This window comes from Hippopotamus amphibius, chromosome X, assembly GCF_030028045.1.
Source record: "Hippopotamus amphibius kiboko isolate mHipAmp2 chromosome X, mHipAmp2.hap2, whole genome shotgun sequence".
Lineage (NCBI taxonomy): Eukaryota > Metazoa > Chordata > Mammalia > Artiodactyla > Hippopotamidae > Hippopotamus > Hippopotamus amphibius.
The window spans coordinates 27,555,532-27,583,386 of NC_080203.1; the positions used below are offsets into that span (position 1 = coordinate 27,555,532).

Below are 27,855 nucleotides of genomic sequence, written 5' to 3' on the forward strand. Positions count from 1 at the left end.
GGCAATACAAAAGGGGTTTGCCCATTTTTGTTTTGATTGCTTCAGCTTTAAACAGGAATGGTAATTTCAGTACACGGGCACTTTAGTACCTTGCATGAAAGCAAGACATCAATTGTTGAGATGTAATCAGAAAGTACATTGCCTTATGTTTTATTTCCTTTAATCATTCTTCTTCTTTGATGGAGTGCTGGGCTTTCTAATAGAAAAGAGGAGTTTTAGAATTTCAGGCTTAGAAGAATGGTTTAGAATAGCCATCTTTAGTTTTTAAATTGCCAGAAGCCTGGTAATAACATGTCATTTTGAAGGTAATTGTTAACTATACCGTTATATTGATATTAAAAAAATGGAGATCTATCTGTGAAAGTAGATGTTAATAGCAAATCTGGTATTTCCAAGCCAATAATTGGAAATATTTTTGAATGATATACCCCGTAGTGCATTGCTGAAACACTGACATGCTAAACAGTTGGTTTTCTCATTTATTAAAGAACATATCATAGTCTTATTGGTAGGATATTCAGTGAGTGATCATCAGGAAATTTCTTTTCAGCGATACTGTGCAACTGTCATGCCAGTTCTCATTCACTTTCTCCCAATTCATTTGAATGGCGATATTGATCACACGGCAATTAAGTGTTTTTTGGGAAATGAAATTCTGTCCTATTAATCTAACTTAATTAACTACTCTAAATCTGAAGAAATTTCTGTACTGCCTAATAAAGTTATTAATAAAATTAATAAGAAAGTAGTGAGCCTCAAGATATCTATCTCATGGTTCTACAATAAAAGACCAATTTGTTGGGGCATAAGCTCATAGCTGCTCCTGCAGATCATATGTTGAAAAAATAGCCAGAAATCACCTTGGGAGGGAAAGTAAAATTACTTTAGATTTGAAATCCGAAGGCTATATGAGTATGGGATTTCTGTTTCCTGGAAGGCCCCTTCCAGGTTCGTATTTGGTGCAATGGTTTTGTGCATGTTTTATCCTCTTATTTATTTTTGCCAGCAACGTTCCTATTTCAGAGTGATCAATAGTTTCTATTGCAGGACTGTGGGACCAAAAGTTGGAAGAAAACCAAGGGAGACATTTCAGTAAATGTTTAGGGAGAATAACAGGTAGTCCAAGGAGATAGATAGCAGGGGTCATGGGAGAAAAAATAAGACTGGACAGGATAACTGCATTCATTCATTCACTGTCAGTTACTGAAGCCTGACACATTGGCATGCCTGCTCACCACATGGATTTTTTTTTTTAACCGGCCCTGGCTCATTCCGGGCAAACTTGAGCTATTTAGCACAGCAATACTTGTTTCTTGGGTTTTCTGCCCAGGCTCAGCAGGTTTTCAAAATCGTTGGAATTTGGACAAGGAAACTATAAGAGACTCAAAGTCTATTTTCAGTATTCACTGAGCACTTATAATGACTTGGCCACAGGGATTGGCACTGAAACGTAGAAGGGAGTAAGACAGAGGGCGTGCCTTCAAGGGGTTCATGTTCTAATGGGGAAGAGAGAGAAGTAATGAAAATTGTATCATACAATGTGGCATGTGTTATAGTAATGCTATGGAAAACGAACTGTGCACACACAGAGGAGCGAGGAACTAATTCTGGCCAGATAGAGTGTTGGGGAAGAAGTGAACTAAGCTTTGGAGGATAGGCAAGAGTTTCCCAAGCAAACAAGATAAGGAGGGCATTCAAGATAGAGGGACTAGCAAAGTACAAAGGCAGAGAGGAGTGGAAGCAGGTGAAAATACTTGTAAATAGTTTGCTATAGCTGAAACTCAGGATACACATGAGAGGGCAATGAGAGAGGAGACTGAAGAAGGAGGCAAGAATCAACTCATGAAGGACTTTGTATACCTTAGTAATAAGGAATGGGCCCCTTATCCCGTAGAGGATATGAAACTATTGAAAGGTTTTAAGCCGCAGATTGAAATAATCTATATGGCAGGAGTGTGGACAGTGGTTTGGAGATAGGTATGCACGGAGACCAGGAGACCAAGAAGTTAAGAAAAACTGAACAAAAGCCATAGTGGTAGGAATGGAGGCCATGAAACTGGTTCAACATATCTTAGGAGTTAGACTCAATGGGGGTTTAGTAATTAATTAGGTTTAGAGAATGAGGAGAAGAAGAGCCACAGCAGTGCCCACATTCCCAACTTGGGTAAATACACGCCTGGTGATACCACTCGGAAGATCAGTAGGAAACACAGGAGGAAGAGTGGGGTTCGGCAGAGGGTACAGAAAAATCAGGAGTTCAGTTTTAAACTTGTTGAGTTCGAGGTACCTGTGGGGCATCCAAGTAAAGAGATCTAGTAGGAAATTGCATGTCAGGTGAAAACTGTGAACAGGAGAAAGTTTCAGCACAGAGAGATGGGTGTTAAAGCCGTGAGAATGGATGAGATTGCCCAAAGAAAATGACTGCAGAGTGTTTTCCAGGATTCTCTTAAGTCAGTATCTCTATTTCCTGCACTGATGATAGTGAGATATGGTCCAAAAGAGTGGAAAATTCAAGTCCTTTTCTTTATATCTTTGAAGTGCATTCTAGCAATATGATTTCTTTTCTTTTCACAGAAGTAGGTTACCTTCCTGATTGTGTTTTTCTAAGGTTAATATTAAAAGTGACTGGTACTCCCTTTTCAGGAACCCATTGCATAGTGTGGGCGGTTTGAAGTCAGACAGGTGTGCGCCAGGCATCAGAATAAAGTCAGCCAGAGATGAAAAATCAGCCACAGATGATTCACAGAGCCCAAAGTGAACAGGAGATGATTAAAAGTTAGTCATTAAATGCTTCACTGAGGCATTGAGAATCAGCATTAAAGGGACTGGGTATGTTACCCCATTTCACAGATGGGCACACTGAGGCAAAGTGTTATGCTGCCATTTGTTGTAGCTGTGCAGTTAAATAAAACCTGGGGCGATGTGCTTCACTCTCAAGTTCTTTTATAGCAGGCCAACGCTCCTTCCTGCTTTGAACAATGAGAAATTAAAATATTGCTGAGACTATTGTGTGGTGATATTTTTCATTCTTTTTTTTTTTCCCCTTGGATCTAGGAATCATACATAAAGGGAATGGAGAAAATATGTTCATTTCCCAGCAGCCTCCAGTCATATCAACCATAATGGGTAATGGACACCAACGGAGCGTAGCCTGCACCAACTGCAATGGCCCCGCCCACAACAACAAACTCTTTGCTCCCGTTGCCTTAGCTTCTGGCCCTGATGGTAGCGTGTATGTTGGAGACTTCAATTTTGTAAGGCGAATATTTCCCTCGGGAAACTCCGTTAGTATTTTGGAATTAAGGTAAGTCTCCTCTAATCTCTATGTTTGCTTAGTGGATAAGGAAAAAGCAAGAATGACATAACAGGAAGAGACAAGGCATTGCCAGAAGGAGCAGAAAATGCACTTGCCCATATTGTAGTACCAAGCTAAGATGCAGGAATAGGGAAAAGACACAGGTCACCATGCCGACTCGCACTTGAAGAAACCTTTGAGCACTGCTTTGGAGAAACAGGAAGTGTTGACATCCCTGTATCTGTGCCCTTCCCTGGGTGCATTCCTGTCACTGACATGGATCTCAGTACTTCTGAGTGCTCAGGTAAGTCACTCAACCCTTGCTCTGGCCCCTACGAAGACTGATCAAAAATACCTAGTATTCATTCTAGCTGGCAGAGGTGTTGTCAGATCCAAAAGGCTAAATTTTCTAAGTTCTCCAGGTTCAGTCTTTTGAAGTGGTCAGTTCATCAAAAGGAAAATGGCCGTCTGTGTTTGTGTGGCATTTTGAGGAAGGATTACTTTTTTATCCTTAAAAGCTCTAATCCATTGGAAAAAATGATTAAAGCATTCATCTTTAAACTTTCTCACTCTGTTTTAGGAATTTTCTTGAGAGTACAAAGTATTTTGCACCTTTTGAAAGGAATTCGTACCTTTTGGTATTTCATATTTTGAAGTTACACAAAGATAGCAGCTAAATAAACCATGGCTTAATCAGCTTTATTTCTCCCTTTCTAAGGATATAAGACACAAATAAATATCCCCTGGAGTCCTAGAAAAGGAAAACATCCTCTCCCACCCCAGTAGGGGTAAACAGACCTGTTTCCCTTGCCTAGATAAACTGGTAGAGCCTTTCTTCTAATTGTTTATGACAGCTTTATCCCTGACACATGCCTTCAGGACATTAGGCTGAAAATTTTCCTGTGTTCCAGAATACTTTGATGCCACTCTATAAATTATTTGACAAAACAGTTCTTGCCTCAGGCCTCACCTCATTGACCTGAAAAGTAGTGACCAAAAATAGTGACTAGAATAGAGACAAGGCTGGAGCAACTTGTACGGAGCACAGTCAAGACCAGTCAAAGCACATGAAGAATCTGGGGTGATTTTCATTTAACACTTACGTTCACACAAACATGGAAATTTGAATACATAAGGACATTTCTCAAAATTTGTCAGGTTCTCGTGCTTTGCTTTGGAGTCTACCTCCCTTTTCTCAGACTGAGTTAGTCTTTCATACCTAGCTGGGGAAATCTAGTCCCAAGCCCCCATCCATTTTTCACATTAATTCACTCCAGTTTTAATACATTTCTTAATTATAATTGCAAACGCTGTCATAGAGAAAAAAGCTGTTAAATCCCTTGACTGATAAAAAAAATAGACTGTAAAATTAAGATTTTATAAAGATAAAGCACATCAACAGAGTCTAGAGAGGTACTAATTCACAGCACCCTGCCCTAATCAAATGTTCATGTACCTCGGGATGTCATACCTCACCAGGATTTGTCATTACAAGCAGTACATCCCTTTGGGTACCTACTTCCTGGAAAGTCAATGAGGAAGGCCAAGATGGCTGTCTGCCTGGATTTGGAGACGTTTTATACAACATTCTATGTTGATTTCAAAATCCTAGGGATGTTTTGTCTACCTGGTGCCAAACATGAGTGGAGCACTGAACAATTCACTCACCATCTGAGTGTTTCCTGGCATGCAGGTCTTGGCCAGCAGGTAGATAGAGATGTGGTCTTGCTGAGCCTATATAGCCAAACCTATAAAACCTATATAGCTAGCCCCTATATAGCTAACTCCTCAGAGGAAAAAACCATAGGATTATCTATGAAAACAAAAAAGAAAACCCAGCTACATTTAGTCATTTCCCTTGTAATTTAAATGCAAATGTACCTAACGTGGAGCAATTGTCATTCATCGAGGAGATTCTCCCTGGGTCAAGGATCCTTTACAGTTCACGAATTTGCATTTTAGTCCAAAGTACCTTAAGACCTTCAATACAAAGTCATTTGAAGACTGAAATAGAATAACTTGGACCCTAATTGCAGTGATTTTCTCAGGATGAAGGAAAATTCATTTCTGACCGTGTTAAGTATTTTCCAATCCCTCTATTCCTTCTTACTCCACAACACTGTTTTCTCTCACGGTCACAGCTCTTCAAGTGCATAGGCGAGCACACACCATGAGCTCACACACCCAGGCTCTCACTTAGCCTGAGTCTCCCTATAGGGCTGGCTCTTCTGAGCTGACATCCTGTAGAGCAGTTCTTCCTGACATTCTTTTTTTAAATTCTCAGACCTTTTTGCGAATGTATTGAATGTTATGAGACTTCTCCCCAGAAAAAAACACATGCACACAAAATTCAGGGGTCACAGATATTCCCTCTCCCTACTCCCCCCCCACCCCCGCCACAGCAGCCCACCCCTGTAGATGAAGCCCTTTCATAGACTCATGGTTAAGATTCCCTGCATTAGGTTCAAGGAGGAAAAAAAAATAGTTCTTCCTTCTCTACTCCAACACTCCTGTGATTGGCCAGGGGAGAAATAAGTTGATTGAATATATATATGATCATTTTGACCTAATTAACAGGTAACTCCCTATTTGACTACAGTCAAAAACATCAATTCAGTCTGTGACAGCAAACATTGTCATGTTTACTCAGAAACTAATATAATTCTTATTAGATTCACTTTTTTACTACAGCATCTACCCGGATCAGTAGCCCTATACTGTGCACCTTGCATCTTTCACGTATAATTGGTGAATTTATATATTTGCTTTGTAACTTTTCCAGGCTTAAACTTCCTGGGGAGAAATAAGTTGATATAAGGTGGCTTTGCTAGCTTAACAACCATAATGTTCATTGAATTCTACTGTATACAGACAGAAGCTTCATTTTGTACCAGTTTTTGGTTGATGTTAAAATCAGTTAATTTAATTGCCCCCCCCCCAGTGCATATTAGTCATTTTATTTGGTTGAGTCATCTGTTTCCTTGGAAACACAGACTATATAGTCATTATGTTATTGGTTGCATTTAAAACTGTGAATGGAAGAGCAATATCGTCAATAAGTTATTACAGAAAGGGATAGAGAACATTCTAGATCTTCACTGTCTGTCAGGTTATTCATTATATAACTTTACTCTGTTTTCTACTTTTCTGTCTATAAAATCAGCTTCAAGTTAATATTTGAGCATCTTCTTACATGTCTTATACAGTTTAACTTAAGATTCACAGATGTGTACCTCTCAGCCCATAGTTTGATGACATTTCGAGAGGACATACAGCTTGCTCCTACTGGATGCCCTTCTAGATTTCCTTCTCTTTCATCCTCTTGTTCCATTTTGGGCCACATTGAACAATTCCAGATGCCCCTTGACATTTCAAAGATTAGAAGACTATAGATTTTTTCCTCTCAGCTCTACTGATCCAAACTGTCCCCAATTGAGTTTCTTTCATCTGACCTCAAAAGTAATTTCATTTTCATCGGTGGATGATCATTTATTTCCTCTAGCTGGTCCCCCACTGGCTGAACGAGAAGGGTAAGGAAAAGTCAGTTATGTGATTATGATTAGCAACATGCCAAGAGGAACAATATTATTTCTTGTTACTTAAGTATATAGTACCCCTTTACCTGTTTACTGCAAATTTCATCTGTACGTATACATCTTAGTGCTTCCTTCCAGTGGGAAATTGAGATAAAATAATAAAGAAGGGAAGCTTATAAGATCATGCAATTAAACCTGAGGGAGTCTCAAAAATACATTCTGTGAAGATTTTTTTAAGATAGATTTTTTTCTTTATGAGATAGTTTAGGTATAGGTATCCCTAGCGATTTGCTTCTCATGTTAAAACTTTAAACACACACACATATTTCAATAACACAAAGTGATATCACAGATTTGTGAGCTTAGCAATAGAAGAGTCCATGGAGGTATCTAGTACAACATAGTGCCCACTGCATCCCTGACAGCTGATCATCTCTACCTTGTTTGATCCTCTTCAGTAACAGAAAACTTATGTATCTCTCTAGACAGCCCATTGCATCTTTGGAATGCTTTGTTGAAAATTCATCCTTACATTGAACAAAAATTTGCCTTCATGAAACATCCACTCAGCAGTGGCAAATGTTAACATCTGAAGCACAGAAGCCACTTCCCTCATTTACCTGAGAAATTGTCACTCGTATAAAGACAGATGATCATAGGTTCCTGAGCTTCCTTTTCTTCATTCTCAACATCCCCAAGTCCTTCAACTGTTTCTCATCAGTTATGACTCTGTTTCTTCTTCCTTTGATTATGGCCTCAGGGTCATTTTTCAGTTCTCTAAAACTTACATGGATAGTTATATAAGTAAAAACAGGAGACACCATATCAAGTGCTTTGCAAGAATTTAAATATGAATCTCCTCTTGTTCCCCTCTCATCTTCTAATTTCACAAATCTGTTAGAAAACCTATTAAGCATAACTGGAAATGATTTATTCTTTATAAAAACCTCATGCTGTTATTGTTCAAGATGCTATTATTCTCCAGATATTTATTTTGTTCTTCCCTTAAAAATGAAAGAAAGAAAAAAAAAGCAAAATAAGAGCCTGGCAAATGCTTCTTGGTACCTTGAGTAATTTGGACTTGACAAATGTCAATGTGACGTGAAAATTTCTCTTGAGATTTTACTGTTTCTTTTACAGTAACTGGTTAATACTTCCTACATTGTTCTCAGGACTCAACTCCTGTCATTGACTAGGGATTGAGTAAAACTGGAATAGCACCTGTTTAGGGGCAGTTAGCATGCTGAGGGGCAAGGGAACTTGTAGAGCACTCTGCTGAAGGAACAAATAGAACGCAGACTTTGAGGGCTCTGAAAATATCTGAGAAATGACCAAGAACCTTCCTCTTGTCAGCAGTACTGGAGCTACAAACAGAGAAACAAACTACATGTAGATGAAATAGGTGGTTATCCTCCCGATTTAACCGCATGTATTAGCATTGACACTGAAAGGCTCCCTTTACCTCACCCCAAAACATCTTCGCTGGCCTTCCACAGTGCCCCAAATTTCCACTCTGAGAAATGTGTTCCTCTGAGTTGAGACATTGCCTCTCCAAGAGTCCCCAGCACAAGAACTTGTGTTAGAATGCCCCATCAAGCTAAAATCACCATTGATCCCTGGGCGTGGATTCATTTGTCAGAATGATTTTCAAACGAACTACTAGCTGAAAGCAGGACCCTAAACACAAGACAGGTAAGTTGTGATAAGGCCAAGGGACAGAGCCGGAGAATCAGGATAGTCTTAGATGAGGGTTTGCTGAGATTGGAAGGTCTAAGAAGTCAACGAGTGGCAGGAGTGGGAACTCGGTCTTCAAGACTCCCATGGGAAGATGAGCAGGCAGGGAAGTCCATTCTTTGACTTCAGATATTTGTGGCTGAGTATAAGGGAAGAAGCTGAGAACAGCATGAAGAGCAAGCAAAGTGCTACAGCCACCACAGAGCAGGCCAGGCAAACTCTCATGACGACTGGTCACGAGACAGCAACTCCAAAGTTGGCATGTCCCTTCTTTCTCCATCCCCCACCTCACTGAAATGTACAAAGAATAGGTCGAACATGATGCTCAGTGAAAGAAGCCAGACACAAAAGGATAGGTATTATATGATTCCATTTATATGAAATGTCCAGAATAAGCAAATCTATAGGGACAGAAAGCAGATTAGTGGTTGCCTGGGGCTGGGGGGCGGGGGAAATGGGGAATGACCGCACTTGGGTACGAGGTTTCTTCATGAGATGATGAAAATGTTCTGGAATTCGGTGATGGTGATGGTTGCACAACTCTGTGAGCGTGCTGGAAACTGCTGAATTGCACTTTTCGGAAGGGTGAATTTTATGGTATGTGAATTATATCTCAGTAAAAAGTTTTTAATTAAAAAAGAAGAGACAGCCCTTTTAATCATGTCGGTCCTGAATAAAATCAAAGATCTACTTAAAGATCCTACCATCGGGAGCATTTCTTGCTCTTAAAAGATTTGCCATTCCACTCCTTTCTCCTCCGAACTCACAGCAAGCTTCAAGTCAGTCAGTTGCCCAGGCACTTGTGAAGCGTTCACACGCTGACACCCCAGCGTGCAGTCCGTTGCCAGCTAGACAGCAGACCGACTTTGGTGGTGGCTCAATCCCAAATCTTTAACTAAAAGTAATTCTGAGACAGAACAAGGTCACACACTGGAAATAAATTCCATCATTTTCACTTCCTCCCTCTGAGATGTTAATGAGAGAAGCTGCTCTGCATAATATGGGACATCTTTCCAAATTCACGGTGACATTATTGGCAGGATCAGAAGCAGCTGCAAGAAAGTCAAGCCTTCCTCCCTCCCCACTCCTTGCCATCACCTAAGAATTTCAAAACCCTTTGTAGCCACACAAATGGTGCTGTACCATGAGAGTCTCTGGTAGGTGAAACCATGCTCTAATGAGATCTTTCTAGTATTTTCACAACTCAGCTTCCTTCAGGAAGATCAACCGTGGAACGGTGATTAGAGCCAGCCTCAAGTACACTCACCCTGTAATTTAGAGGCCACAAAAACAAGCAAATGTCTAGAGTCAGAGAACCTCAAAGAGGTTCAAATGACTAAGGCCAGATTTCTAATCACATCTCCCCACCCTTACCTTTTGATCTTTTGTGTCAGCCCAGGGGATGCCCACGCTTTTGAGGTGGCCGCATGAAACAGGAAAGTCACTGGATCCTCACCGTAGCGCAGCTAGTAAAATCCCAGAAAGATTCTCTTCAAAAAGGGTGGAGTCAGTAGTTGTACCTGCCTTCAAAAGAAATCATTTTGTATCTTTTCTTCTTTCCTGATGTTCCAAAGAATAAGAACATTTTCTAGTTCAGATAAAAAGATGTGTTATCTTCATGTTTTTCAAAATGACATAAGGGCCAGGTTTAAAAGGATTTTAAAATTTAAATGACTGTATTTCAGAGATGATTATAGCCTTTTAATTCTGGGCAGACTTGACCCAAAGTCAGGCCTATACACAGACTGTGCTCCCTGCGTGAGAAGAGCCATACCAGGCCCCAGAGTGAAATATCCTAGGCAGTGCCCTGTGCAAAAAGCTTCCAAATCAGAGGGCCCCCAAAGCATTCTGCTGCTTCTGACACGGCAGTTCTGTTTTGCCCACCCCGGTTGCCCCCTTGGAGCATGGATAGCTGGACCACACAAGGCCCTCGGAGTCTGATGTAACCTAATGTTTTATTGAAGCTATTTTGATGCAGCAGTTTTGATGCCAGGGATATTCTATCATGGTTGAAGAGAAAACTTTGATACTTTCAATTTGTTAAATTGTTTAATATTGCTAAATCATGTGCTAATGTTCACAAGAGATGTCCCTGTCTTATCTCTGCAATCACATAAGTGGCTTAAGGTTGGGCTGGGGATGCCTGTTGCACACAAGACTTGATAATGAAAGAGTTTGCATTTTCATAAAGTGGCTTTCAAAATGGAGCCTAGAACGGTCAGACCCTTTGCAGGGGCTACTTCTTCCAACCCTAGCCCAGTGGTTCTTAAACCTTATTCTGCATCAGAATCACCAACTGAGGTTGCTCAAAATGGAATTCCTGCACCCCACTCCCACTTCAAAATTCTGATTCGGTGTGACTGGGGAGAGCCCCAGGAAACTGCACATTGGCAAGAACCCAGCCGATTCCAATGAAAACCGTCCAGAGAGAACTTTTTGAAAAAGCTGTCTTAGAGCTTTGCCCACCCACCAAGCAAGATAGTCAGTCACCTTGAGGCCATCTTAGGAGGAGCAGCCCAGAGGGATTGGGTCCACTTTGACGTGTACATCTGACTAAGTGATCCCTGTGGAGTCCCTGGGATAGCCACAAGCTGAGTTAGGAATAGGTGTGTCTGGTTAGATTTGGCTTGTTGAATGATACTGATGACTCTCTGTTTGCTTTTACCTGCCACTCGTGGATACCTTGTGCACCCTAGAAACAGAGATACCAGACATAGGTAAGCAAATCACATGGGTGGCTACCTAATGCCCCTTCTTGCATAAGACGCCACCTCCTAATAATGTGCTAACAGGGAAACTTTACTTCTTAAATAAGGTTAAAGGAATAATGTGAATGTGAACTTGGAAGTTATAACTCAGGTAAGTGTCTTCCAAAAGAAGAGAGCTCCACTAAGTGGGAATGTGCTAGAGGATCAGAATATACCAAAAAGAAAAGAAGATAAGTGAAAGCTGGCGGTTCAGTACTTCATGGGAAAGCAAAACCCATGTTTTCCTTAGGTGATATCACAAATGAGTCTGTAAGTTCAAGTAGATTTGCTGTTTTCAAGTTGCAGGTAGAGAGAGAGGTAGCACAGCAATCTTCCTGCTTCCAGGAATGTGGTTGATGAGTGTATTAGGAGACAATGCCCATGATGACCTTCTTGAATAAGATTTTTCCATTTTCCTCTTTTGTGACCTCATGGTTTCTATTTTATCCCACCAAAAAAATAATAACCTTTAAATTGACAAGGGCACATAACTCTAAAATTAGTCATAATGAGTATTTGTATTCAATTCGTTTACGCATTACACTTGTCAAAACTGTTCTAAATTACCTGAAATTGCAAAGGAGAAAATTGAATTTGTTCACTTTCGAATGCCAATTGTCATCAAAATGGCACTGATGGGGTTTGTAATTTGGATTTCGTTTGGGAGATGCCACTTCCTAAATAGCAATGCACAAGATCAGCCTTGCTACTTTGGCATAACTGATTCCTGAAGCAAATTAAATTGGTTACCAAATTGCTTACTGGTAAAGTGTTGCACAGTATTAATTATAAGCATTAATTGCCCATTTAACAATCAATGTGCTTTTAACTAGCATGAATGAAGTGATCTTTGCTAAGTTGAAGGGCATTGCTGGAATGTAAAACTAACCAGAAGGTGACAGTAAGTCTAACACTTACTGAAGTTATAAGAGAAATCTTCACGTGTCTCAAATTGCAATACACGTTTAGACACAAGGGATTAGAACAAATTGGAATGTAGTCCAGTGGTTTTTCTTTCTCAGGTTTGGCATGTTTTCACAAAGTAGAAAGAAACCAATCTCAAAAGAGCTGAAGTGCACTTGGGAAATGGCATGAAACGGCAAGAAATTACATCTCAATATAGGAGACCTTCCTGACTGTTGACTGTCAAGAAAATAACAATCAGATTTGAATTCAGTGTGTTGGGCTGTTCCATTTCCTAAAGGCCAGTGCGCAAAGTTGGAGAACAGCCTCGCTGAGCAACACAGTTAGAAGAAGACAGTAACACATTTTTTTTTGCCACTTTCAGAACAAGAGTATTCTGAAGGTATTTATTTTGCACACACAGTGACATCTGATCTAATCTAATATTAGTCCAAGCACAGGCTTGTTAGTGACCCTGGGCAAGCCTTCTATATGTCTGGGTTTTTCCAGCTGAGATTTGAGAAGAATGATAATTCCAACTTCCTTCACAGGCACATTGGGGATATTCAATAATAAATAAATGTAATGCATTCCAAAGTGCTTTTGTGCGAATAACATTTCTCTTGGAAAAATAGCCTATGGACTTTTCCTAAACGAAACATGATTAATCTGGCTCAGTTGAAACTTCCACAGACTGGCTACCAAAGTATTGAAGGTTGTTTCGGGGAAGGGTTGTGACCCCTTCTTTATTCAAGAAAGATCTAAAGGCACTGGAAAAATTTTACTCTGAAGGCAAAAAGTACAAGTAAATAATGTCAAAACTTTTCCTCAAACCCCTATTTAAGCAGTCTTTGCTACAGAGATGCTTTGTCTGATATGACTGCCAAATCAATTCTGGAATCTGTCGGGGCCCTTTACAGTTTATTTACAGCAGCTGCCATGGTGGTTCCAGGGTTGAAGATGTCCCTGGAATCTACCGGATTCTCTTATTTGATAAAGGTAAGTAGAAAAAAATCAAGTATTCCAATTGGATTTGATTTTTTTCCAATTAAAACTATAAACTGGGTCTCAAATCAGTATTTGCCAGCCTTACTGTCATTAATATAAATATACTTAGAGGGCAAATGCAATTACAAATACCATCAGGAACATGCCAGTCCTTAAGAGTATCTTAATTATTCTAATGACCTCCCCTCCATTTTGCTTGGCCAAGTAACCAGGGCCTGAACTCTTCTATGTCTTAGTTAGTTTCATGTCCTACAGTTTCGTTCAGCACTTACTGAACATCAACCCTGTCAGACCCTCTGTTGGCACTGAGGTAGAGAGAGGAATAGGGTTCTTGTCTGCAAAGAGTTCACAGTGTAGTTGGAGAGAGAGAGAGATGTGGGAAAAAATAGCGCTTACGCCCAGCACTCAGATCTCAGTTTCTCATACCCTTCTTCAGTAAAAGGAACCAGGGGTCCTTGGAGAAATGGTGCATTCTAGTACTGGGGCCGGGATTATACAAGATGAGCCTGCAACATCTTGTAGTTCCAGAAAGCAAGGAAGTGCTCAAAAAACAAAACGCACCCACATTGATGGGGGTTTATAAGGGGCAAACAAGCCCACAGAAAGAACTCCCAATGGCTAAAGCTGCAACAATTTGAGCAACAAAACAAAGTAGCATTGGATTTTAATGCGAAGTATAAAGAAAATATCCATGAGTCCATGCTGATATAAATAAATGGTTGCATTCATAAATAAATAGAGGAGAAAAGATACAGTTCTCATGCAGAAGAACTCCAAATAATTTATGTAGCTACTCCACCCTCAAGGAGGTGGAGTATAACTCCCTACTCCTTAAATGTTGCCTTTGCAGAGTCACTTCCTTCCAAAGAATACAATGTGGACAGTAAGAGAGAAAGTAAATTTACAGAGGAGAAACTTGACAAACACTATCTCAGCCAGGCCATCGAGGTCAACATCAACAGTAATAAGTCACATTGATGTTATTACCCTTGATTTGATTTGATGAGAATGGCACTTTGCCCCTGTGGTCTTCCTCCCCAAAACCTGTAACCCCTGTCTAACTATGCGAAAAAAAAAATCAGACATGTTCCGGGGGAGGGGGGAGCATCTTACAAAATACCTGACCAATACTCCTTAAAACTATCAAGGTCATCAAAAACAAGGGAAGTCTGAGAAACTGTCACAGCCCAGGGGAGCCTAAGGAGACATGAAGACTAAATATAATTTGGTATTCTAGATGGAATCCTGAAACAGAAAAGGGATGTTAATTAAAAACTAAGGAAATCTGAGTAAACAATGGACTTCAGTTAGTAATTTTTAAAAATAAAGCTAATACAAATGTGATAGGTGCCGGTAGGTCACGTGTCCCTCCTATCTGCTCATTTCTCTCCCTTTCTACTTCTGTTGTAACTCTCAGATTTAAGACAGTCATAGCCTATTTACTGATCTGACCCCCGCACTAGACTGTGAGTTTCATGAAGAAAGGGGCTGTGCTGTGCACACAAGTAGGTCTCCAGACCATAGCACTGTTCCCTGCCTCATTGTTTGCACTTAGGAAATACTTTTTAATGACTTGGTGAACAAATACACAATACAGAAATGGTACCAAGGAAGGAGTGCAGGTGAGTGCAGGCAGGACCTTGGACTAATGACGATGGAGACAAAGAGAAGTGGGCAGATTGGAAAAGAGTTTAGGAGGTAGAATTTTTTTTTAATGATGTTTCACTGGGTATGGGGAATGGTGGAAAGAAGGAGCAGTAAAGAATGGCTTCTGGTTTCTGGCTTAGACAATTGGGTGTGAGGCAGAGTACTGTGCAGTGAGCACATTAAAGATAAGACAAGATTGCTCTCCTCCAAGCTCTCATGGTTTACTGGGGGATATATATACATTTAAAAAAAAATTAATATGATACGTAATCCTCCAGAATAGAGGCAAGCATAGTGCAAATAATCAGACCTAGAGATTTAGGGAAGGCTTTCTTCAGAAGATGATGCCTGAGTAAATCCTTAAAAGGTTAACGAGATTTAATTATTAAGTGAAGAAAGGAATGGGTACCACACCAAGGAACATTTAAAAGTTTGTACAGTTTTTAAAGATGGGAACCAAATGATCAGAATAACCCTGGAGGCACTACGGGGGGGAAATGGATTAAAGATTTCAAAAACACCTCCTATGGGCAGTACTATAGACACTGTCCCAGGTCAGAGATGATGAGAGTTAGAACCAATGTGATGGCAGAAGGGATAGAAGAAAAGGTTGTGAAAGCTCGTTTTCAGGCACAATTACATGTAGAGAGAAAAGGGGAGAGTAAGGGTTAGCCTTCCATGTTTGGAGCTTGGATGATGTCAGCAGTACATGAACCTTAAGTTCAAGCAAAATATCTCCCAACCAAAGTTCCCGCAGCTATCAGAAAAATGAAATTAGGAGGAATCAAACCTCATAAATGAGCTCAGCCAAATGCAGACAAAAATAACACAAGAACCCATGTAAATATGTAACTGAAGAGTTTCAGGAAAACCAAAATCCAATCAAGGTAACTTGAATGTCACCTTTTGGAAGTATGGTTGATTGTAATTATAACCAAAAAAGGTCAAATGTGATCACTTCTATTATGTCCTGAAAGAAGAAAAAGTGGATTAGAGAAGTATGGTGGTCAGCTAACAAAAGGAAGCTTGGTGAGGGAAAGTATCTCCAGTACAGCCCTCCCCAAGACACATTCCTTACTTTTTGTACATGCCTTTCAATTTCCAACAGGACCCTGGGAGGACAGTAGTGACCCCAAGTGAGGCAGGAAGCCCAGAAGACCAAAAGTAGGTTTTTGAAGGATGGGGAAGGCAGGAAGAGAATAACTTCTGTTTTGGATTTGTTGAGTTCGAGGTGACTGAGACATCCAGGCAGTCATCTAGTAGGTAATTGAATAACTGAGGGGGGTATGAAAGGTATGTATGAGAAAAAGGATCTCCTGGGATCTTCTCTCTTCTGCTTCTTTCTCTACCCCCAAATGGACGGTATTGAAATATCAGGATCATTACAGATTAGCAGTATGACTGTTGAATTTTTTTTTAATCCCAGACCCATTGCTAGAAAAACAAAGAAGTATCTATCTCCTTGGTACCTAAGAAGGAAGATACATTCATTCTTTCATCTGTTGAGAGAATTTTCCATTTGTGACAAAAGGCAGACCCAAGGGGAGTGTATGCTGACAAATTGCTTTGAATAACTTTACTTTTCTCTTCCTTAGCACAAGTCCTGCTCACAAATACTATCTGGCTATGGACCCTGTGTCTGAATCACTTTATCTCTCAGACACCAATACCCGAAAAGTCTACAAGTTGAAATCTCTTGTGGAAACCAAGGATTTGTCCAAGAATTTTGAAGTGGTGGCAGGAACCGGTGATCAATGCCTTCCCTTTGACCAGAGTCACTGTGGAGACGGAGGGAGAGCATCGGAAGCTTCACTAAACAGCCCTCGAGGTAAAAAACAAAAATCCTTTGCTCATGTAATGGTTTCATTTAATGTCACAGAATGCTAAGACTGTTGTCACACTATGGTCCATCCATCTCGATATACTGTACCTCTGACAGACATCGTCTCTGAAGTCTATATTGGAAGATAGGCACACCCAGGACTAATTTTTAGCCAATATGCAGTAGTATAGTCATAACTGTTATTAAAATATTGGAATGCTTCTCTTCTGGTTGATAAATAATTATTGCCCAAAACCCTCTGCCTCCTGGACACCCCAGCCTCTCCCCATGATCCCCTTCTTGGAAACTCCCAATAGTCCAGCAACTAAAGGGTTAACTCCTGGCCCAGCAGAGAGCCTCCAGGAGGACGGCTTTAGCACTGTGGCCTGCAGTGGTTTGGGGTCAGGTCTGCGCCACCTTCTACCACTTTCAAATATATTGGGTATCTCGCAGACTTTGGACATTCCTGGCTTTTGTTTAACAATAACCATTAATGAACCTTTATTCCATTAATTTATCTAAATCATACTCTCTTTTTTAATAAATTTATTTATTTTATTTTTGTTTATTGGCTGTGTTGTGTCTTCTTTGCTGCATGCAGGCTTTTCTCTAGTTGCGGCGAGCAGGGGCTACTCTTCGCTGTGGTGCACAGGCTCCTCATTGCAGTGGCTTCTCTTGTTACGGAGCACGGGCTCTAGGCGCGTGGGCTTCTGTAGTTGTGGCATGAGGGCTCATTAGTTGTGGCTCACAGGCTCTAGAGCACAGGCTCACTAGTTGTGGCTCACGGGCTTAGTTGTTCCGTGGCATGTGGGATCTTCCCAGACCAGGGATCGAACCTGTGTACCCTGCATTGGCAGGCAGATTCTTAACCACTGTGCTACCAGGGAAGCCCTAAATCATTCTTGAAGCTATTTATATTTTCAATTTATATCACCCCTAGTATAACAAATTTCTATTTATTTATTTATTTATTTATTTTTGCCTTCTGTGAGAGTTCGGCCTTACTATTATTTATCCTAAATTTAACTTCTCAGTCTTTAAGGGACAACCCTCAGTTCTGTTTCCTGGGATTTGTAAATAACTCTGTGCTCTCCCAGTCAGCTTCCTGATTTTATAGACTCGGATCATATTCCCATCTGAGACCACTAAGCTGAAGGATAGTCACCTTTTAAATCTGTCATCATATATCATCCACCCTATCTCCTTAATTATTTAATCATTCTTCTCTGTTCCTTCTCCAAGATATTGTGTGTATGTGTGCTTTTATTTTAGTAGGTTTTATGAAGTATTCATTATAGTGGGTTTTAAGAACCCAATTTTTTAAAACTATTTTTTAACTGGTTTTTTTTAACTATTACACAAATAATACACATTTGTTACAGAAAAATTAGAAAAGCAAGAACACACAAAAAATGTTTTTAATTAAGATCACCCATAATCCTACCACATCTAGAAAACCTCTGTTAACATTTTAGTGTATATCCTTCTAAACTTTTTTCTATGCATATCATATATTTTATTCTCTAATAATAGAATCATGTTATAGAATGCTGTTCTGTAATCTGCTTTTCATACTTAATGTATTATGAACACCTTTCCATGCCAAAAAATATAGTGAGGTCAATGTATTTAATTTGTTAGATGGTCACTTACTATTTCAAATATTAAGAGGTTACTCTTTAGCTATTTGACATTTGCCATATGGGGATTAAATTTCAACTACAATTGGAGTTTAAAGCCTTGCCTTTCTTCAAGGCCATACTCAAGGCCTGTGTCTTTCATTAAGCCCCTCTGGCTAACCCAGCCCACTAAATCAGAATTTCTTTAAGAGTTGTCTAAACTACCCAGTTAGCACCCGATTATATTTTGCCTTGTTTTACTTTCCAGTTCTTTCATGAATGGAGGGTTTTTATTACCGAAGTGAGCTGCTTGAAATGAGAAACTATATCTAATATTTCTTTTGACTCTTCCCCACCTCCCCAGCAATGTCTTGCACAGTGTGAGATCCACTACACATGCTTCTTGTGTAATTGACCAATTAGGTAACTCTTATCCATAGCCAAGTATTCCTAAAAGGAATTTCAGTGGCATTTAAAGGAGATGACCTTTTTTCCCTAAGGGAACATAAGCGCCCCCACCCATAAGTATCATAGTACAGTGTTTTGGAATTTTTCTTTTTTCTCTTGTGCCTGCGCTGGTTCCTTACACATAGTAGGTCCACAATCAATATTTGATGAGTGAATGTGTAACTCAGGTGCACCATATAATCAGCTCATCTTGTAAGAAAATACATCAGGCTGGGTCCCACCTTTTACACAGGTTTAAAAGGCTTACAGGTATTATAAGGATTTCTGCATGAGAAATAGGGAGGAATCAAGCTTGTATTGTGCCTGAAATTGACATCCTCCTGAGTTGCTGCTAGTATGAAAACCACTCATCTCACCTACCACATTCAACCTGCCACATAAAGGATGAATATCAGCTTTTCCAAATAAAGCAAATAATTGGTTCACTGCAGCTTTGCTTTTTTTTTTTTTTTCTTTGCTTGGAAAGCAGCAATAATAAAGTCCTGATGAGCAGGATTTACATGAACTCTGGAAGCATCAGTAATGAGAGTGCCAAAATTTATATATCTATTAAAGTTAATATTAAACTAAGTTTTTCTTCTTGTCATAGCTAGTAGTGCATTTTCCTTTGGCTTGATTTACTCAACCTTCTATCTGAGCGTGGCCTTTACAATAATCTGGTACACTTTATTGATCCCAAAGCGGTAAGGCGCCCTAAGAACAGCTGGCCCAGGTTTCGGACAGCTGAATGTCTAATCCATCCAAGACAGCTTTCACATAATGTACTGAAGCTGCTGTTGGCAACATCTGCTCTGATCCAGTGAGTGAATGAGGATGTTTAAAGGAGGGGAATGTGTGGCTCACACTAAGTGTCCATCACATCTCCTTCGACCATGTTCACAGTGTTTGAGGACCCTGTTAGTGATCTTCAAAATCACTCAGATGGCAGAACCTATGTCCAGACTTCATTTGCTCTGAAAATGCTGGTCAGAACAGTTAGGTGCCTAGCTAGGGCACCTATCTCCACGCTGAATCTAGATAGCACTTACCCTTGGCAGTGAATCAGAAGTGAGATTTTCATTATATGGTGTGCTGCAGGGCAATTTCCTAGACTTCCGTAGAAGAAGGAAAAATCATGCGAGAAGTCATTAAGGCACAGTGTGCAAATTGAGAGGAGAGTATTGCTAATTGCTAATTAGGTCTTTGAGGTTCTCCTGCAGGTTCTTTATCTCTCAAAAAAGCCCAATTTGTTTGTTTTTTGCTTTACAGCTACCATACACATCAGCTCCTTCGTCCTTCCCCCTTAGAAGACAGCAAATGTTTAATGGATTTCTTTAAGGAGAGGTTTGATTTTTCTCTCCACCTAGAAGCTAATAAAGAAAAGCTGTAGATCAGTAGAAAATGGAAATGTACATCTAGGGAGTACCATTTCTAGGTTAGGAAAGAGAGCTGGCTCTAAGACTTTAACAAGCAACATATTGCAATTACAGGCAGGCTCTCCAACATGTCCTTAATTATGCAAGGTAAGTCAAATAAATGTTAATCTGCAAGACAGCTAATTTATTTTCTGAATCTATTCTAAAAATAGGATGAAATAAAATTTGCTTTTGAGTTCATTTGTCCTAACGTTGGAATGAATTATCAAATGGGATTAAAAGCAGTCAGCAAAAGGTGAATGGTCAGAAGCCATGGGATTTGTTTTTGTTTTTGTTTTTGTTTTTTTGAGAAATGGCAACAAATTGTGATGAATACTGGGTTAGGGAGCCTAGGCTTTTGTGTTCAATCCATGTAATGCCACCGTTTCTTGGAATGACCCTGTGTAAGTCACTGTACCTCCCTGAACGCTGAAATAGACTTAATGATGCCATTGGCTAGTTTTGTTACATTGGGCTAGTCATATACACACTGGGTCCTGAGATTGCTCAGTTGTAAACTGAAGGGCTCGGGATGATCTCCCTCCCAGCTGTAATGTATTAAAATAACCATAGCTCTAACTTACCGAGTATCTACTGTGTGCTGTACACTGTTAGATATTTTACACGTGGTATCTCTAATCTTTACAATTCACAAGGTAAATATTATTATCCCCATTGTATAAATGAGGAGATAGAGGCACAGATACCTTAGGAAATTTACCTAGAGTCAAACAGTCTACAGATAACACTGGAATTCGAACTAGGTCTGCCTGACTCCAAAACCCATGAGGTGGGGTGGAGTGGGGGGGTAGCCTTTGATGCCTCCACTATACCACTGTTAGTGCCTTCCCTTCAGCTCAAATCCTTGATCTCTGTTGGCTTCTCAGGGAGGGTAGGAAATAGTAGAAAATGCCTTTGAATCTAATGACATATATTCAAGGAAAACAAAATATTTTTATTTGGAAGATGAATGACTTTTAGTCCAGTTTCCTTTTCCTATTAAAACTATTTCTCTGATTTTTCTGACCCAGTAGTATACGCATAGTGCAATCCATAGCATTTGCATAATCTGTAAATGGAATTGTTCAAATAAATCTCCAGGAAACCTTGTCACATCTCTTTGGAAGATTCTGCAATTAGGAACTTCACCAACTTTTTCTTAAGAGATGGAGTCCGGAAACCTTAACTTTATTAAATTTCTTGACTACAACTGGTAGCTAAAAATTGTGTTTAAAGGAAAAATGGAAGTACCCTTGAATAGAGTTTTATATAAGATAGCCCCTGGGTACTTCTCCTGGGAAGGAGTCTTTATCTGATCCAGTTTTACGCACTTTGATTTGAATCCCAATAAAGAGAAACATTTGCCATTTTACTCATGAATACTTCAATGTAATGGGGGAAGGAAAAAAGTTTAGCAAAGAGGTTGATGGTGTGCTAATCCCTGGCATTGTATATGAGTTTGAATTGACTTTGAAAGATGCTTTTAAAACATGCATGGATGATGTAGTTGAAACTTAGGTTCCATTTATTATTTTTACTGCAACTTTCTTTAATTCTACAGAGAACTCAAACTAATGAGTCATGTAATAGATGACCAAGTACTTAAGCAGAATGTGAAATGGTGCTAGGTGGAGATATAAAATAAAATTTGTGACAAGCTGAATACATTTATTTTTTTGAAGTAGATACAGAGGGTGAAGGAGTGACTGGACAGGATGAAATCAATCAATGACTTAATTTGGTTTTCTTGGACCTCACCAAGGAGTATATCTCTATTTTCATGTGCATCTTTAAGCATCCTGACCTCAGAACTCAGCAGGAATTGGGCAATATCCATACAAGTGCAAACAGCCCTGGGAGCCATTCCCAAGGAGGGCAATGATCCTTAAATCTTGATGGCTTCCGAAAGTGTTTTTACGTTATTCATGACACTAATCATGCAGGAGTTCCTTTAACTTTATTGGCAATTAAGAAAGCTGGGTATGATAAAGTCTAGCAAAAACAATCTGTTTTTATCCCTACCCAGATCTACCTGAGGTGCATCCTGAAGCTCTACTGATTCTCCTGCTATCTATGTGCAATTTTGAAAGGTTAAATTTGGGGTTAGTGGAAAGATGGTAAAACTCTAATCAGTGACATCTTGCTGATGTAACTGTTATCTATGTGGGAGAGAGTAGAGTGCACAAACACGTATGAGACTGTTCTTTTGGTTCTACCATGCAAGTAGGGTGCAGTAAGACTTTTCCTAAATTCCTTTAGTACGTGGTCCATTATGGTAACATAACCATTTGGATTGGCACCAGGGCCAGCCCTCACCAAAATTACAGGCAAGCCACAGCATGAGTAAAACGAATGGTGTATTTTGAAGCAGGAAAGTGACATGATCATTTGATGGATGCAGTTTTGACAGATTGTTTTGGTAAAAGGGTAAATGCACTGGAGCAAGGCTGGGGCAAAGAAATCCTAGGGAATACTAGTATTTATATGGTAGGCAATGGAAGGGGATCTAATGAACGGGACAGAGAAGAAATCTTCACAATAAAAGGAAATAAAGCTTGGTATCCAGGAAGCGAAGGGAATAGCTTGTTTCAGGAAGGTGTGAAAAACAATATCAGATGTCATACATTTGTAGCCTTTGGATTAGGCAATGAGGAGCTCATTGGTGACCTTGCCTTTGGTGAGTTGAATGGTGGTAGAGGTAGTAGCCAGATTTCAAGCATTTGATGACCCAATGAGAGGTGAGGAAGTAACTATGACTAAGGAAGATCATTCTTCTGAGAGGCTCAGATGTGAAAGATAGTGATAAGTATGAGAGGACGAGGCCCTCAGGGGAGGCTTTTTCTGTGGGAGACATGGCAATGATTATAGGTAAATGGGAAGATACATGAGACAGAGAGTAAATGGTGAAACCAGATCTGGAGGAAACTGGAGCAGGCCTTGAATGGGAGGGGAGAGTGAAGAGACCACCTTATGTGTAGGTGTAGGGATGAGGATGTTTGTAGATAGAAAGAGCTAGAAAGTTGACGGTACTCCATTCTGATAGCCTCAGTGTTCTAGAGAAGTGGGTCTGTTCTGCCAAAAATGAGGAAGTACCGTTAGGCCTTGAGGTATGTGGAAATGGCTTGGAAATACCACTTAACAAAGTCAGCTATCTGGATAAGATCAACATTCTACCACCTGTGCCAAACTCCCAGCTCAGCTTCAAGGCATTTCCTGTGAGAACTTTCTTCCCACATCCTTGTCCCAGAATCAGAGGCATCTTGAGAAAAACATGCTTGACGAAGCCTTAAAATTCAGGCAAAATATTTGTTCTTTATTGCTGGGTGAGCCTGTGCTGTTTCCACTCCTGGGTATTTCCTTCCTAAGCTATGTTATTGGTCTCTCAGTTTGCAGTAGCTGCACCTGATGACTTGTACCTGTGATGCAACCAGAATGAGGGCTTAACTTGTTATTTGCACAGTTGGTCTAATGCATCTGCTTATGAATGGTCAAAAGATTTAGACCTTATGTTACGTCAGCAGCTGGAATTTGAGAACCTTTCTGCCTTTTCTGTCGCAGTCCTAAAGCCATAAGCTGTTGGTGGACAAGTCAGACAAAAGGAAGGCACTTACATCAGGTCACATCCATGGTTAATACAGCAGAACTTGTATTAAGTTCATTCAAGTTTTATAAAGCTACAAATACATTATTAAGTGACTTTTCCTTCTGCATTTATTTTAATTTTCATGCATGTATAGCATTCTAGCAAACAGATAATGCTTTAGAGGCCAAATACCATGAGAGGTAAGTTCCCCAGTTCTGAAGTCAAACAACTGGATGCAAATTCCAGATCCACCACTCATTAAATGTGTGACCTTGTGTGAGTCACCTAACTTCCCTGAGCTTCAACTTCCTCATCTATGAAGTTAGAATATGAGTAATTGTGCCTACACGAGAGTGTTTGGTGATGCACGTGAAGTGCATTGTAAAGCCCAGTGCCCAGCATGTGGTGTGTACACATTAAATGTTACCTGCTGCTATGATCAAGCTTGCTGGTTTGTTGCTAAAAATAATACTGCTTATAATAGTGACCCAAACATGGAATAAGTTACTCTGAAAGGACGCAAGTTCCAAATTGTCCTTATAAGTCAGTCTGAGACTTGATGATTTCTAGGGTAGAACGGTACCACAAAAGAGGCAAGAGTCAAGGTAGGGTGGGATGCAGGTATTATGTGTGATTTGGTTAGCGGATCCCTCCTGACCTTGTGATGCCGTAATTCTAGTGCTGGTTCTTTCTATATGTTGTATTTTTTTTAAGCTCTTTATTGGAAAATAATTGCTTTACCCTCTTGTACCAGCTTTTGAGGTACACCAAAGTTGCATGCTGTATTTTGAGGAGCCCCCCCCCCCCGCCGCCAAGGTCCATATAACCAAAATAATCCCCTTAGCAGCCTACCATTTCACCCTTACATTCATTCCATAAGGGTTTTCTTCAGATGTGAACTTCAGTGTCAGGTGCAGGATATTGCCTAGGAGAGCAATACGTTAATTCCTCATTAAAACACTTTATGGGGGTGTTGAGGACATGGAGCACAGGATGGATGTGTTTGGATAGATGAGCTCACATCTATAGATGTCCCCCCTGGAGGGGGAGCAAGCCGAGGTGGCATGAGGAAGGGCGGTGCTAGGTTTGGGGCAGAAGGGCAGCAAAGTGGGGAGAGATGGGAGAATAATGATGATATACGTCTCTGCAGTATTGTCTAGAATGAAACTTCAACCCCTACATATCAGGACAGACAGTATGGAGTTATGATTCCTCCTCTTTTTATTTGTGATCACAAGCCCCCAAAAAGTTTCCTTATCACAGCTCCTCAGTGTCACATCTTTCTTATCTGTCCACTTAAGAATCACCTCAGCTGAGAGAAAAGAAGAACCCCCCCCCCTCCCCATCAAACAAAAATGACAGGGATCACACACTAACAGACTGCAAATCACTTAAATCATATTTTGAGTGGTGTATGATGGTAACGTATAAATAACTAATTGCGTAAAATTGCTTTAGTAGTTTCTAGATGGCAGCTTTAATTAAAAGCACCAGAGACATTTAGAAGTTTAGAAATGGATGGCATGTAATTTGCCCTTTTACCAACCATAAAATGGTAATTAAGGAATTTGATTCACTTCTTCCTATTAAAAGTTTTATGAGAATAGCAAGTTCCTTCTAAATACAGTTTCTCTTCAGCAGAAGGTAGTACGTTTGCTTTATCAGTCTTCTCCAGCAGGGTAAGATGTTTTAATGTACAAATTCTTCAGAAGTTAATTAGGAAATTTCTTTCAATGCAAAATGTTTGTTTTTAAGGTTCTAAAACATGAAACTGTATTAGAGCTAAAGCTTTGATCATGGCCCCATATTGTTCCACCATCAATACAAGATGGCCCAGTAATTTCAAGTTTACCAAACTCATGGAGCTGACTATAAAATCAAAGAAATGAGGAAGTCGTTTCCTGGTGAGTCTAGCATGCTTTGCTGGTTCTTGGAGGAAGCTGAAATCTACCGTGCATTGACTACCCAGGGAACCGAGAATATTCACGCCACGACAGAGGAGTCATCAGAAGATGTTTTGAGCTTCATTGATCCTCCAGCCATACAGGATGAATTAGCAGGTATAGACTGTAAAACTCAAACAACATGCAGCAAACCCAGATATCTTTGCAAATCCATTATTCTAACATCATCATGGGCTAAAACACAGCTGGAAATGGAGCCAGGAAGCCCATTTTTATTTTATAATTGATCAATTAATTGCATTTTTGGCCACTTCAGACCAAGAATTAGAGAGGGCATTTAGACCAGTATTTTGAAGGTACTAATGACTTATGTGCACATAAGACGACTGCTAAGATTTTTTTAAGTCAAGCAGATTCTTAAGCAGACTGAATCTAAGCAGCAAACTAGCAGTAAAGTAGGAGCTGTTTGAAATGTCTCCTCTTCATTCCCTCTTTCAGGGACTCCCCCGGCTAACTCTGAGCCCCCTCCCTGCAGCCTTCAGCCTGGCCTCCCTAGGAAGAAATCCAGCATTTCCCTTCCCTCTCTTCTAGTCAGAGCTGGGTGGGCATATAGTGGTGCATGCTAAAGGGAGACGGGACAGTGGGAAGCATATTTTATCCTGACATTGTTTACAATTTCCAGTGAATGATGATAGTAGACACAGAACTGTTGTTCATCAGTTTTATTATTGTTTTTGACATTCCTACCAAAAATGCACTCCTCTTACTTGTCTGTACCCAGGACAGACTATTCCCACAGCCCCCAAACCTGCAGGTATAAGAAAAATACTCAGAAAATAATATTCAGTGGAAAGTTCAGGATACAAAACTGTGTACTGTATACTGCTACATCTATAGGCGTGCAGAGGTGGTATATACGTACAGAGAAAAAAGATTGAGAAGTTTATCTAAATATTAGCAATGGGACTTCCCTGACGGTCCAGTAGTTAAGACTCCATACTTCCAATGCAGGGAGCGCAGATTCCATCCCTGGTCGGGGAACTAAGATTACACATGCTACACGGCATGACCAAAAAATTTAAAAAATAAAATAAATGTTAGCAATGATAACTGCTGCATAGGAATTTTGAGTGATTTGATTTTGTTCTCTTTAATTTCCTGAGCATGTATTATTTTTATAATTCAACAAAAGACAAAGCATATTATTTTAGCGCGCGCACACACACACACACACACACACACACACACACACACACACACTGTCCAGTCCTATGACCAATCTCTGAGGACTCAGGTCTCTTTGCTTTCATAAATGACAGCCATCCAGAAAGGGTCTCATAGTACTGATGGTTACCAATGGGTTGCTCATACCTGAGCATGTTACTGGAGGCCTGCTGGAGGGGCTATACCATCAGTCAAGAAAGAAAGCTCAGTGGAAGACCTTGAAAGCATACTGGCAGGCCCGTAGTAAAAGACATTTTAATTATATTTATTATTTCTTAAGAAAGAGTACAAATTAAAACGGTCTATAATCTCACCATCTAGATAAGCCCCGTTGATTTTGAAACATAAAAATATAAAAGTAATATACGTCTGTGGTTTGAAAGTCAGAACTCTATAGAAAAGCACAGAAAGAAAATTCTAGGCTTCTTCACCACAAACACACCCCCCAGTCCCTCTCTTTAAAGGTAACCAGTTTAATACTTTCTTGCAATTCCTTTGAGACCTTCATGTGTACTTTTCCCTTACATAAAAGGAATCATATCATATACATTACTCTTCACCCTGCTTCTTTCATTTGATTATATTTTTTGAAGAGCTTTCCATAAAAGCATGTATATATCTACCTCTGTTTTTAAGAGATGTATTACATTACAACATATGGACATACCATAATTTAGTAAGTAATTTGCTTCTTGATGGACATGTTTTTCTTGTTTGTTTTTGTTTGTTTTTTAAGCTCTTTCTTGGAATATAATTGCTTTACACTGTTGTGCCGGTTTTTGCTGTACTACATGTTGTTTTTTAAATCCTTTATCACTATAGCGCTGCATTGAACAACCTAATTCATGTGTTTTGGAGCACTTTTGTGAGTACATACACCGGATTAATTTTCAGCAGTAGTAGATGTTACCAAATTGCCCTTCCAAAAGACTGAACATGTTTACACCAATAGTGTGTAAGGATGCCCATTT

At 39.9% G+C, this 27,855-nt stretch overlaps 1 protein-coding gene across 4 annotated transcripts in view; it reads left to right on the forward strand.

The window, feature by feature from the left end:
- TENM1 (teneurin transmembrane protein 1) overlaps positions 1-27,855 on the forward strand; it is a 538,104-nt gene that overhangs the window by 425,764 nt on the left and 84,485 nt on the right. For 3 of the 4 annotated variants that reach the window (XM_057718000.1, XM_057718001.1, XM_057718003.1), the window contains 3 exons: positions 3,055-3,304; positions 11,262-11,282; positions 16,466-16,698. In XM_057718000.1, coding sequence (XP_057573983.1) covers positions 3,055-3,304; positions 11,262-11,282; positions 16,466-16,698 — 504 coding nt within the window. The remainder of the gene's footprint in view (positions 1-3,054; positions 3,305-11,261; positions 11,283-16,465; positions 16,699-27,855) is intronic. The other variant, XM_057718002.1, reaches the window with a different exon arrangement.